The sequence below is a fragment of the Simochromis diagramma genome, unplaced genomic scaffold, assembly GCF_900408965.1.
Source record: "Simochromis diagramma unplaced genomic scaffold, fSimDia1.1 OVJJ01000676.1, whole genome shotgun sequence".
NCBI lineage: Eukaryota > Metazoa > Chordata > Actinopteri > Cichliformes > Cichlidae > Simochromis > Simochromis diagramma.
In genome coordinates this window covers 2,533,430-2,547,538 of record NW_024387466.1, presented here as the reverse complement: position 1 = coordinate 2,547,538, position 14,109 = coordinate 2,533,430, and the positions used below count along the sequence as shown (strand labels likewise).

Below are 14,109 nucleotides of genomic sequence, written 5' to 3'. Positions count from 1 at the left end.
ACTTATCTTACAAAGGACAAAAAGCTACTTAGAGAGTGGTTTGATTTTGGATGGAAGTCTTTGATAAGGTTCTTTATTACTCTGTGTCAAAAGGCTCATTATGATGGGAATCCTCCTGTGTGTTGGAGAAAACTGTGGACACCAACGAGCACATCACACCCATATTATGTGTGACTGTCCTATGCTACGGACTTACTGGAAAGACATTCATGGTACATTACAAGGCATTTTTGACTGTACATTCCCTTTGGACATGAAGACAATCTTTTTTGGTTGTATACCGCAGAACTGGTCTAAAAATGATACATGTCTGTTAAGAGCTTTACTTGTTGCAAGTAAGAAAAGTATAACTAAGAAATGGTCCTTGCAAGATATACCGACCTTGTCATTATGGTGGGAAATTACGCTAGAGATTTATAGGATGGAGGAGGTAACAGCTCATGTCAATGACAGGGTGGGTTGGTTCCATTTGTGTTGGGATAAGTGGGTCCTATATGCCAATACCCATAAGCCGAATCTTCTTTTCAAAGATTGAAACCACCAACCTAGCTAACTGGTCACTCCCGACTGTGTTTTCTTTCTTCTTTTTTCTTTCTCTTTTTTCTTTCTCTTTCGTTTTGCTTTGTTTTTCCCTTGTAAATTGTGTTGATTAATGCCTGTAATCACCTTCGTGAGGTAATATTTTAGAAATAAAGAATTTAAAAAAAAAAGAGAGAGTGGTTTGGTATTATTTCTCCAATTTCCTATTTCTTCAATAGGAAATGTGGACTGACTGATCAAGCCAATTAGAATCACACTTTGAGCAAAATTGCAGAAGTTGCGTACTGTTTTATTATTATTATTATTATTATTATTATTATTATTAATAATAATAATAATAATAATAATAATTTTTTAAATTATAACTACAATTTCTCTTAAGGCGTAGTAACATGATATACTATGACCTTTTTTGCTCACAGCAGACTAGAAACTATCTAAATGTGAATATTTAACCCAGTCCAAAAGCCACACAAAATGTTCACTGGTCTTTTCAAGGAAAGGGATAAGTGTAATATTATTACTTAATGATGATGCTGAGACGTTCATAATAGGCCAAAATGGAGTCTTCCTCTGGCTGTACAGTTTTTATGCTTCAGATGTTACTTGCTGCTTAAATGGCAGTTCCTAATGATGGGCACTCAGGAGTTGAGTCTCTTCTGCTTAATGGTCATAGCCATTACTATATTCTCAAGTTGGAGATCGTGATCATTTGGATGAGGCCAGCAAAAGGACACAAGGCGTGTTCTGAGAAATTGAGCTCTTTAATATGCTTGTTTTCCGTTGTGTTCTTTTTATCAAGAAAAGAACACAACAGAAAACAAGAAAAAGATTATTTAATAATATTGTGATAGTGGGTACCTCACTATGAAAAATTATTATTCCGGAATTGTATTTATTCATTAGAACTTTCTAAACTCCAGGAAGAGACACAAATCCCTTTGATGTTGCACCAGGAAGTGCATCTCGTAATCTGGCAAATAAAACATGTTAGCGGAGTTATCCGCTGTAATTACTCCTTGTGACAACGGGCTTTATTAAATTTTCCTAAATCATGTATTTCTGAGACAAATGAATAAATGACCCTAACCTTAACAGCAGTGATAGTAAAGAGTTTTTTCTTTCTTTTTTATTTTTTAATTTCACATTTTGCAAGGGATACTGTAAGGGCTGCCTTCTGTGACAGGGAGTGCTGCAGCACAATGATTAAACTTTTTTAAACATCATACGCATTGGCATCACATTTTAAAACATCTACATTTTTAAAGGTTAAAATTGATACTTTCACTGATTTTTGGATTAATGTATAAAGAGACTGTGGATTTTCCTTTTTTTTTTTTAGAGATTTTGTAAATAGTTTCATCATTCTCTGTGTAAATAAGACCACTGAACTTTCGTCCTGAGTCATGTGTTTGAAAGGTGCAGCAGCTTTTATTTTAACAGCATGAATACATGTGTAAAAACAGAAAGAAGATCCAACAAGTTGGTTAATCTTCTACGTATCGGGCAGGTGTCTTTGCTTGTGTTCAAACTTTATATCTACTTATAACCTCGTGGGAATGGCAACTGGCTGTATCTTACTGAACAAAGAAAAACTATAACATTTATAGACATGTACACCAAAGTAAGATGACAATGTACAGCTTGGTTAACAACAAAAAAAATATGTGATAAAAATTGGGTCACTTCTTTGTTTTCGCTCTTACTCAGATGTGATAATGTCTTCAGTCAGCTCTCTCTCTGCAACCTGTAAGACACACAAAATACTTGATAATCATAGGTTAATAAGACAGAAACAAAAACATAATAACGTGTTAATTTTCAAGTTATTACTACTCAATTACCAGCGTAATAACCTCTTAATATCCAAGTAATGTCATGGTAGCAACAGTGGTACCAGTTGGGTAATAGTACACTGAGAGACAGTGATGCAGCTTCATAGAATAGAATAATGAAGAGGGACAGTGGGAGGGACTGGAATAACAACCACAGCAATATTAGTCATGATGATCCCTGTCTGTTATTCAATGTAGACTTTATTTAAACATTTAGGAAAATCTGACTTTCAGGGTTAGAAAGAAAATCGATTACATTTCTACTTCATTTCTACTTTGGCCTGTTTTCTAAGGTGGTGCTAAGGGAACACTGAGCTAACAAAAAAAAATTCTGCTGTTTGCCTGGTATTTCTACTTTGACCACAAGAATATCAGCTGCTTTTAAGAGCTTCTTGGTTTTAAAGATGCCTTTGTACAAAACTAAGATATTACATTTCTGACCTATTACCGAATGAATGTCTGAAGTTGTACTTCTCGTCACATGTAACTATTTTGAGCTGTATGAGATACAGTACATGTCTAAAAGAGGAGCTTTAAAATTGTATTCTATGTGGCTTTTATTTGAGGTGGAAGTTTTGGAAGCTCAAATTATCACTCACATCTATACATTTATAAATAGTAAACACACGTCTAACAAAGATACAGACAACACCACATGAGAAAACAAAACCAATACTTTCCTTCACATAAGTAATTCTGTGATATTCTTGCTCAGTAAAATACCTCCTGTCTATCTTACAACTTATGCTGCTCTTATGTTGCTTATATTGCCTGCATCCACCGTGCTGGCCTCTATGAAGATTAAAGAAATAAGTGAATTGTTTTTTCTTGTTTTTTTTAAAGACATTAAACATATATAGATGATTTCTTAGATCAAGTTATTTAGTTTATGATAGTCATTTTTATTTAAAAACTTTGGATAAGAAAATCAGACAATGTATCTGGCTGATGATTAGATTTCCATGTGATAACAATAAAATACTTGTCATTACCTCTCTTCCAGCAAGCTTTGACAATGTGAAACAGTCCCACTGCCACCAACAGAGCACTGACTAAAATGGTTGAAATGATCCGTATGGTAACAGAAGCGAAATGGTCCCCCTCTTTATCTGGATCAGTTGTGTAATTTATATTTTGAGAATCTAAATAATGGTTAAAAAGAAAAGAATGGTTAAACCATCAAATATTGATTTTAACTTCTTCATAATGACATTAAGCATCTTGACAATCAACTTAAAAGCTCCTAAACCACCATGGAAAGTTTGGTGTACAAACTTAAATGTCCAATTTATGTCTCCACACTGAACATTTCTTTGTGTTAAAAATGCTAATACAAACAGATTCAACAGCTTTGCATGAATAACATCAGCTGTCATTCATATAAAAATTATACATCAACATTATTTTAAAACATCTCAGTGTCTCACCTGTGACTTTCAGCCAGCTCTTTGGTGATTCTCCAGCTCCATAGATGCTGCACTTGTAAAGTCCTTCATCTGACTTGGAAACTCTCTGGATGGTCATGTTTCCTGTGGAGCTTCTGTGGGTGAAAAATCCATCTTTGTAGAAATCAGCTTCGAAGTTGGAGGAAGGAATTTTGCTTCTGCAGCTCAGAGTCACAGTTTCTTCCATCAACACAGGAACAGCAGGACTCTCCAGGATCACAGGACCAGCTAAATGAGATGCATTTGATAATTAAATACTAGAAATTAAATTTAATTAAAACTTATTATAAAAAAGTTCTTTAATTTTTGTTTAATGTTTGTTTCTTCAAAGGTACCAGTGACAGAGAGGTTGATAATGTTGCTTCTTCTCCGTCCTTCAGTCTCATACCAGTACTCTCCACTGCTGTCTGCATAAACAATTTGAATGGAGCAGGATGATCCTGTTGGTGTCCTCTTGTTAGTTTTACTACATGATTCCACTTTCCCTTTGAATTTATGCAAAACTTCACAATAATCGACTCCTTCACAATAAAATGTCACTGATTCATATTCAAAGAACTGCAATCTGTTTGGAACAACACGAAGAGAAACTGCATCTGAAACAAAGAAAAAAGAAAGACTAAAGAAAGTTTAGAGTTTTACCACTAAAATTGGCATACTGCACTTCAACAGTAAACAAATAAAACAGTAAATAAAACAGTAAAAAAAAAAGTCACAAAACCATTTCTTTCTCCCACATTTTTTTTTTACTTTTCTCCAGTTGGTTAGCTCATCCATAATCTAATATTATAACTTTGATATACACAAGCAAAGAGCTGGTACTCACCAAATTCCTGATCCTGCACACCCAAGATAATCATGATGGCCATCACTAAAGAGAGATGAAAGAGCTTCAGAGTTACCAAAACATGTGCCGTATAATTACTAACTATACTAAAGTACTATGACATCTCATACGCAGACCATAAAAATACATTAGTCTACTTTTTTAACCTAAAATATAAATAAAACTGTCATATTTTTGATTGAAAATTACACTCCAAATTTTATAATAATGTAGAAATGGATTAGAAAAGTAAACAGAAAGTACTCACACATTCTAATGAAGAGAGCTCTGATCTCCATGTCGTCTTGATGTAGATGGAAGACTTAACAATAGTGAGCAGGGGTATCTCTTTGCTACTAAAAGTATTTTAATATTAATTAAAATGCTTTAGGACTTAATGCTATAATCTAGTTTTACAATAGAAGTGTTGGTAAATATGCTGAGTGTCTTTTGCATCAAGTCAAGCCTCACTGTTTCAGTTCACTGTCAGTGGGTGGAACAACAAACCAGATCAGATTAATGCTGTGTTTGACGCAGCGTGTTGACAGATTCATGTTTCCTGTGCTCAGTTTGGTGAACTGTGCAGAAATATGTCACAAATGTAGAAATATCTTCTAGGGCTTCTCAGCCCACTCAGGGAATCTACTGACAAACATATTTTTTATTTGTCATTTATTAATTTGTTAAGGTTCCTCAGCGTGAAACTTTTTAAACAACACAGTAGTTTAACAACATTACAAACTTAAACAGAATCACAAAGTAACGTTTTCGTCAATGCAATCATTAACATTAACACAACCTTATTACCATGAGATCCAAGGTAATGATTTGGCTGGTGTGCAAACCACTATCTAAATACTGATATGCGACAGATAGATAGATCTAGTGTACTTTACTTTGTTAGATGAGTTCTATTTTTTTTTCTTCTTTTTCTTTCCTTTCTTTTTTTCCTCTTTTTTTTCTTTTTTCTTAAAAGATATCCCTAATATTCCAGGAAGAAAGAACTGCCACAGCAAGAAATGGATTTTGCAGAAACCACGCAATGACGGGTTGACATCTTACAGATAAAATGTGCTTCTTTCACACATGTTTTGTCTTGAAGACCCGTTGACATCAGGCCTCAGGCAAAATAGGCTGTGTGCTGCTGCCGTGTTCCAGAAAGAAGGCCTGCGAGCTCCGAGCTCAGCTGTGTGAAGCCCCTCTGCAGCCAAAGAAAGAAAGAAAATCTATTTCAAGTCTGCGTTTTACAATTTTACTGAGATTCAAATTGTGCACTTCAGACAGCTTGCAAGTTTTGATGAATATATGCACACAGTTTGGTTAAGACAGAATGCCAGCTCAAAAAGCCAGCCTTTTAAAATTCCTGTTGCCTATAGCTAAATAATGTTGAAACATAATGTCTTTATCCAGCCATAGCCAGGGAAGACAGCAAGCTATAATTGTTATGTTAAGTGATTTTGGTACGACTGTTTAAGTTATTGAGAGAGCAAACTTATTAGTTAAATGTGCTGGCTGCAGTTCATCCTAGAAGTTAAAAGCTGACGAGAACAGCCTCCTCGTATCCAAACATTGGATACGAGGCTAAGTATGATGCCCTGATTTCCATTGGCAGTATCCCCAGCTTCCAAACGGCACAGAGATGCTTCAGCTAAGACAGTCCAACATTGTCCAAATTGTTTCACTTCCAAGTGAAGATAAAGATGAAGATAACCTACTCCTTTCAAATTTTCCAAATTTGGGATGGCACGTTTGGGAAATTCTCAAGGTTACGATTTAAAAAACAGGTCAGTGCAGCATTTCCCCTGATTTCTGAGCATTTCACGCCCAGCTCCACTCCTCCGAGACGGTGACACTGTGGGCAGAGTGATCACTTTAGTCCAGATCTGTCATCAGTAAGAATCGCATGAAATCTCCTACATATGTTCAGTATGTGTTAGCTGTTTAAGCAGCAGTTTTAGCAACGGACCAACTTTTACACGTCACTATATGATTCATGGTGTGGCAGGCCACCTTTTTTTTTTTTTTTTTTTCGTTACAATGAGAAACCTTTGGAATGCAAGCATGCTGATCCACACAGGTGTACACACGGGTGTTCACAGACGCGGACTACAGCTTTCTTGGCTGCTGCCTCAAAGCACATTGTGCGCTGTCTATCTTGCATGCTGCACAATATCGTTTATTATTTAGTATCTACTGATATCTACTGCTAGCTAGTTTATTGTGATGGTGCTGTTTTTTTTTAATTATGTTGCTCTTTGTTGTTTGCTTTCTCTTCTGTTTTTTTTTCTCCATACAGGTGATCCAGGTGTTTTGTTTGTTTTTCTTTTTTTTCTTTTTTTTCTCTTTCTTCCCCCCCTTCTCACCGTCTCTTCTCCCCTTTGGTTTTCTTTCTCTCCCTCTCTTTCTTTCATTCTTTCTCCCTGTCCTATCCCCCAGTCATGTCTGTCCCGTTTGTAGCAACTGAAAATAAAATAAATTCATAATTATAATAAAGGTCAATCAAATGGACCAATATGGCAAGGCCATGATGATCCACTTGGTAAAATAAATCCGCTTGGCATCTTTCTTGGCCTTAAGACAACAATTCTGATGGCTAAAGATCCAAACTGGGACACAAAAAAAAAAAAAAAAAAAAAAAAAAAAAAAGATGAGTTCTATTTAAGTGAGTCAGTAAATCTGGTAGTAACCAGGCTTGGGTGTGACTTGTGAAACCAAAAACTTATTTAAACTTAATGAGTCATTTCTTGTCAAATAATTTTTTAAACATTGTGTTTTGTCTGGTACTAGATCATATTTCAGTTAGAGGCATGCTTGTTATGCTGACCTCAAGCGTGATGTGTCTGGGGAAAAAAGTAAACCAACAGTTTTAGATTAGTGGTTGACCACAGTGAGTATCAGCATGTACAAGCTGTAACAACTCATTTCTTGTAAACAGGATCAATACATTTCAAAAGACAGCAGATGGACTAAGTCAGGTGTTTTTATTGGCATTCAAACCTCATATGTACTTATAAATATGTGGGTCTTGCAGCCAGCTGTGTCTAACTGACAAGAGACAAGATATTCTAAATTATACACATGCAAACCAAACCCAACTCCCAAATGTTCAATTACAAAAACAATATGTAAGTAATCTGGATTACTTTATTCTTCTCAATCTCACTGAGATGTAATTATATTTTCAGTCAGTTCACTCTGCAACCTGTAAGATAGTATGTGGTATCTGCCTGCACCTCCAGAGAGTCCCAGTGCTATGGAAAACATCATGCCTGGTCCCAGTGCCTAAGAAGTATCATCCAGCGGCATTAAATGACTACAGGCCTGTAGCACTAACTTCTCATAATATGAACGTTATGGAGAGACTTATCCTGGAACACTTCAGACCCCTGGTGAGCAAGTCACAAAACCCTCTGCAGTTTGCATACCAGGCCCACTTGGGGGTGGACAACACAGTGATACATCTGCTGCAGAGAGTGTATTCCTCCCTCCACAGACCCCAAACCACAGTCCGGATGATGTTCTTTGACCTCTCCAGTGCCTTTAACACAATCTAGCCCGGACTCTGAGATTGTTGTTGGATGACATGCAGGTGGAGGCTCCACCAGTCCAGACTACCTGACAGGCAGACCACAATTTGTGAGACTGCAGAGCTTTGTGTCAGAGAGTCTGAACAGCAACACAGGAGCAACCCAGGGAACTGTTCTTTCCCCTTCAATATCTTCAACATCTGTACCGCCAAATTCAAGTATATCACAGAAACCTGTCTCCTCCAGAAATTCTCTGATTATTGGAAAAGTGTGGGGATGGGAAGGGAAGAGGAGTACAGAGTACAGAGGACTGATTGATCGCTTCATGAGGTGGTGTGAGGTGAATCACCTGCAGCTGAATGTGGCCAAAAAAAAGGAGCTGGTGGTGGACTTTGGCAGAAACAGATCCCAACCCTCCCCTGTCTGCATTGGTGGGACTAATGTGAAAATAGTCACAGCCTACAAGTATCTGGGAGTTCATCTGGATCACAAGCTATATTTGCTGTGGCGTGCATGGGGTGCAGGCATCAAAGCAAAGGACCCAAACAGACTGAACAAAGTCATTGTGAAGGCTGAGTCTGTTGTTGGCATGAAGTTCGCCACCCTGGAGGAGGTGATCAGCGATAGAATGCTCCCACCCCCTCCATAACACACTGGACAATCCAAAGAGCAGTTTCAGCAACAGGTTCCTTCAACCTCGCTATCTGTTGGAAGGTCATCCCTTCCTGCTGCTATCTGACTCTTTCCGCACATATGTGGAAAAAAATTAATTACACCTCAATGCACCCTGTCACTTCTCTATATTTATCTATCTTAATATTTATCATCACTCTGTTTCTACACTCATTTTCTTGACTGCTTCTTGTTTGTTGTATATTTGCTGCTATGACAACTCAATTTCCCTCTGGGATTAATAAAGTTTCTCTGATTCTGAATTTATTGCAGTGAGAGCAAACTTTTGAACATTTGGTTTGTCTTTTTCACTGAGTAGCAGATTCCCTGTGTATTACTGTGTGTATACTGCATGGTGCTCCTATGTGATCAAGATGGTTTCGAAAGGTTTGTCATACCTGCTCAATATTTTGAATTGTATGTCCATTTCTTTCTTCATCTCAGTGCTTTGAAAATTTAGCACCATCTTCAGATTTTGGGGGTTCAAGCAATAGTCAGCAGGAGTGGCCCTCCTTAGTTTCTTCTGTTTCCTGTCCTGCACAGGAACATTTCGAGCATGTTTCTTATAAGGTGAAATTGGAGATATGTGCATCCCTATATTTCATATCATTATTTGTCACCGATTGCAAACTAAAGATATATCTACAGAAAGGGCCTGCATTTAGAGCTAGTAAACCTCTGTCTGTGCTGTTTCATGGTGATTTTTCAAAGATCAAAGGTCACAAAGGTCACTAAATAGGTCGGTAAGTTGTACCTCTAGAGCCTTACAATCCAATTACAATCATTTATTTATTAAGAGGCTTAACATTGTAAGGTAACACCCTACAAATATAAAGAACTTTCCTCCTTCTTATCTTCAACTGGACTGCGGGCCATCAGCGATATTTTCTTTTTGTATCTGTTTCAGTTCTACATCTCCCCATATTTATGTGCTTGCTCAAATCATGTTTGACCTCCCTCACGACTTCTGCTTTCACACAGTCTGACCAAAAAATGTAGAAATTCACATAATTATTTTGGCTTTATTTGAAGAGAAGTTGCAGCATGAAGTCACCACTTATTTTGTCTCAGTTCTAGACCACAGTTAAAGTCAGTTAAAGTCGTGCTCAGCATCAGACTTGGCAGTTATATTTCATTGCTGACCACAACCTCGGGTCATCTGTTTTCAAATAAAGTAATGTGACATTTTGACTTCAGCAGTTGACCACAGTGGGTGTCTATGAAAGCTGCAGCAGCACTTTTATTGTAACAGCATTCATACATGTGTAAAAACAGAAAGATCAAGCACGTTGGTTAAAGTTCAACTTCTACATATCAGGCAGGCGCTTGTGCTTGTGTTCAGTCTTTATATATACTTATAACCACATGGGAATGGCAACTAGCTGCATCTGACTGAGTAAAAAAAGTTATAACGGTTTACAGACATGTACACCAAACTAAGATGACAATGTACAATTTGGTTAACAACAAAAACAATATGTGATAAAATCTTGTTGTTTTCGCTCTTACTCGGATGTGATTAAGTCTTCAGACAGGTCTCTCTCTTCAACCTGACACACAAAAGAAGTGTAGAGGGGGGAAAAAATGAATTGAAAACAAAATTACTATAATGGTGCATATTTCACAGCAATATCCACTTCATAGAGTAGTTCCCAAATAAGCATGGTAGATGTAAAACATTAGGTTTCTGTTTCTATATTTTACATACAAAAATCTGGGAGTGAGTGAGTCGAATGCATGAAAAAGTATACATATTACATGTAAGAAATTGTCTATTTTACCAATCCCAAACTATGCATCACACATTGTGTGAATGCAGCACATAAGGCATCCCTGTCCCCAGTCTTACCTACTGTATTACAGAATAGAAGGGATCCACTGCAGTGGGTTGGCAAGGACCTGCTGAGGACATCACTCTGCTGGGTCCTGCTTCTGCTTTGACAAGAGATTAAATTAAATGGGTAGCACTTTCTATTAGAAAGAAAGGTTTAATAGTATGGTAACAACAATAACATAATTTAGGAATTTCCAAGTTATGATCATGCAGTTACCAAAGTAATAGTCACTTAACAGCATGGTAACAATAGTCATTACAGATTAATAATATTACACTTAAATCTATGTATAATATGGATAATAAGGGCCCCAAAACTGGAGGTAATAATGTGGAACTACAGCTTGTTAATAAAACGCTTATTGTAGAGTAACAAGAAAGACACAAGAACATAATAATGGGGAAATTTCTAAGTTATTACGACTCAAATACCTGTGGTATTTTCTTTGTAATAAGCAGGGAATCTAATCTTACATATTTATTGTATTGTAGCTTATTTTGTTCTAATCTAAAATATATATTAAAACTTTACAGTTTTTAACTATTTGTATTAGGTTTAGTGTACAGTATATACTCTACCCCCTAAGAATCTCAGATATCATTTGAAGGTATTTTATTTATTTTCAAATTTTTGATGACTTAATGACAAAACAAGGAAATCATATATTTCTTTGTTTTATGGGTTGTCAAATTGTAAAATTCTTGGTTGTATTCTGCATTTTTTTTCTCCTGAAGAATACTTTGTGAGACAATTAATGCTAGTCACTGAATATTATTGTTTGAAAGAGAAAGTAATTGGGCTCAATCTAAAGTTGATTTTGAAACTGAATGCATGTCTGAAGTTGTATCTAATGCCACATGTACCTATATTGAGATACAGTACGTGTCTAAAAGATGAGCTTTAAAATTGTATTCTATGCGGTTTTCATTGGAGGCTTTTGGAAGCTCAAATTATCACTTGCATTCATACATTTATAAATATCACATACACATCTAACAAAGATGCAAAAAACAAAACCAATCCATTTCTTCAGAAAAGTAATTTTGTGCTACTGTTGCAAAGTAAAATACCTCTTGTCTTTCTTACAGCAGAATATGTTGCTCTGCCTGCTTCCACTGTGCCAGCCTCTACGGAGATTAAAGAAATAAATATTTATTAATTATTTGGAATAGAAAATCAGACAATGTATCAGTCTGACAGAGTAATTTTCAATATAAATATAATAACAACAACAACAATAATAACAATAATAATAATTTTCATTACTTCTCTTCCAGTAACCTTTGCCAAAGTGATACAGTCCCACTGCCACCAACAGAGCACTGACTAAAATGGTTAAAATGATCCAAGGTGTGGCAGCAGAGGAGGAATGGCACACTTCTTTGTCTGGATTAATCGTGTAATTTACATTTTGAGAATCTAAATGATGGTTAGAAAAGACAGGAAGGTTTAAATGAGACAAGAATGGTAAACTATCAAACGTTAATTTTAGCTTCTTCATAATGACATGAAATATCTTTCCAACCAACTTAAAACTTCTAAAACACTATGGAAGTTTGGCACACCTGTTTTAGTTGTTTAAATGTGCATTTTAGATGTGCACACTGGAAACTTCAAAGTATTTCAAAGATGCTAATACAAACAGATTCAACAGCTTTGCATGAAGAGCATCAGCTGTCATTCATATAAAAATTATACATCAACATTATTTTAAAACATCTCAGTGTCTCACCTGTGATGTTCAGCCAGCTCTCTGGTGATTCCCCAGCTCCCGAGATGCTACACTTGTAATGTCCTTCATCTGACTTGTAAACTCTCTGGATGGTCATGTTTCCTGTGGAGCTTCTGTGGATGAAAAATCCATTTTTGTAGAAATCAGCTTTGAAGTTGGAGGAAGGAATTTTGTTTCTACAGCTTAGAGTCACAGTTTCTTCCATCAACACAGGAACAGCAGGACTCTCCAGGATCACAGGACCAGCTAAATGAGATGCATTTGATAATTAAATACTAGAAATTAAATTTAATTAAAACTTATTATAAAAAAAGTTCTTTAATTTTTGTTTAATGTTTGTTTATTCAAATATACCAGTGACAGAGAGGTTGATAATGTTGCTTCTTCTCCCTCCTTCAAGCTCATACCAGTACTCTCCACTGTTGTCTGCATAAACAGCTTGAATGGAGCAGGATGATCCTGTTGGTGTCCTCTTATTAGTTTTACTACATGATTTTATTTTTCCTTTGAATTTATGCAAAACTTCACAATAATCGACTCCTTCACAGTGAAATGTCACTGATTCATATTCAAAGAACTGCAATCTGTTTGGAACAACACGAAGAGAAACTGCATCTGAAACAAAGAAAAAAGAAAGACTCAGTTTAAAGTTTTACTACTAAATCTGGCATCCCACACATCAACAGTGAACAAATAAAACAGTAAATAAAACAATAACAAATATCACAGAAACAGTTCTTTCTCTCACAAGTTATTTTTTTTCTGCTAAATTCCTTGTCCAAAATGTGAACATTGATATGGACAAGCAAACAGCTGGTACTCACCAACTTTCTCATCCTGTACACCCAAGATAATCATGATGGTCATCACTGAACAGAGATAAACGAGGTACAGAGTAACTAACACATGTACTGTAAAATTGCTAAATGTACTAAAAGTTTAAAAGTATTATTACATCTCATATGTCCACAAAAATACTACTTTTCTAGCCTAAAATATAAAACAAAGTAAACTGTCATATTTTTAATCAGAATGAATAACCTAAATTTATTAATAATGTAGAACTAGAGCAACTACTCACACAGTCTGATGCAGAGAGCTCTGATCTCCATGTCGTCTTGATGTAGATGGAAGACTTAACAATAGTGAGCACAGGTGTCTCTTTCCTACTAAAAGTATTTTTAAAATAATTAAATAGTTTTCAGACTTAATGCTATTATATAGTTTTACAAAAGAAGCGTTCCCAGAGAAGCTGAGCTGTTTTTGTGTCAAGTCAAGCCTCACTGTTTCAGTTCACTGTCAGTGGGCGGAACAACAAACCAGTTCAGACTAATGCTGTGTTTGATGCAGCTTGTAGACTGGTTCATGTTTCCTGTGCTCAGTTTGGTGTACGGTGCTGAGATATGTCTCAAAAGTAGTGAACATTTTAAACCTCTTCTAGGGGTCATGTCTGAAGTCAAGTCACTGAAGTTATTTTCAGTTACAGGACAGTAAATGCTATTATAGATAAAGTATTCTGTAATTCAAACATAGTAGATATTTATCTGCCCAATGATTTAACTCAGATATACTCCAAAAATGTCAGGGAGAGAATCTGTTCATGTATGATAATTGTCATTTCTGCTTAAAATTTGTATTTCTGATCTCAATACATGATAAAAAAAACATTACTTTAATTTAGTGTAACTTTTGAACAT

General features: G+C 36.0%; 1 protein-coding gene across 1 annotated transcript; it reads right to left on the bottom strand.

The window, feature by feature from the left end:
• Positions 1-11,684: 11,684 nt before the first annotated feature.
• Positions 11,685-13,630, bottom strand: LOC120723314 (low affinity immunoglobulin gamma Fc region receptor III-like). Its single transcript, XM_040014704.1, has 5 exons — positions 13,237-13,630; positions 12,767-13,027; positions 12,413-12,658; positions 11,947-12,099; positions 11,685-11,807 (listed from the first exon to the last, which is right to left on the bottom strand). The coding sequence occupies exons 1-5, from the start codon at positions 13,277-13,279 to the stop codon at positions 11,710-11,712; spliced, it is 801 nt and encodes a 266-aa protein (XP_039870638.1). The 5' UTR covers positions 13,280-13,630; the 3' UTR covers positions 11,685-11,709.
• Positions 13,631-14,109: the final 479 nt, after the last annotated feature.

Excerpts from the sequence above, each read along its gene's own strand:
- LOC120723314 (XM_040014704.1), bottom strand. The coding sequence starts at position 13,279 with ATGACCATCATGATTATCTTGGGTGTACAGGATGAGAAAGTTG. Across the intron at positions 12,100-12,412 it reads GAGCTGGCTGAACATCACAG|ATTCTCAAAATGTAAATTAC; the intron begins GTGAGACACTGA and ends ACCATCATTTAG. Across the intron at positions 11,808-11,946 it reads CAAAGGTTACTGGAAGAGAA|AGGCTGGCACAGTGGAAGCA; the intron begins GTAATGAAAATT and ends TAATCTCCGTAG.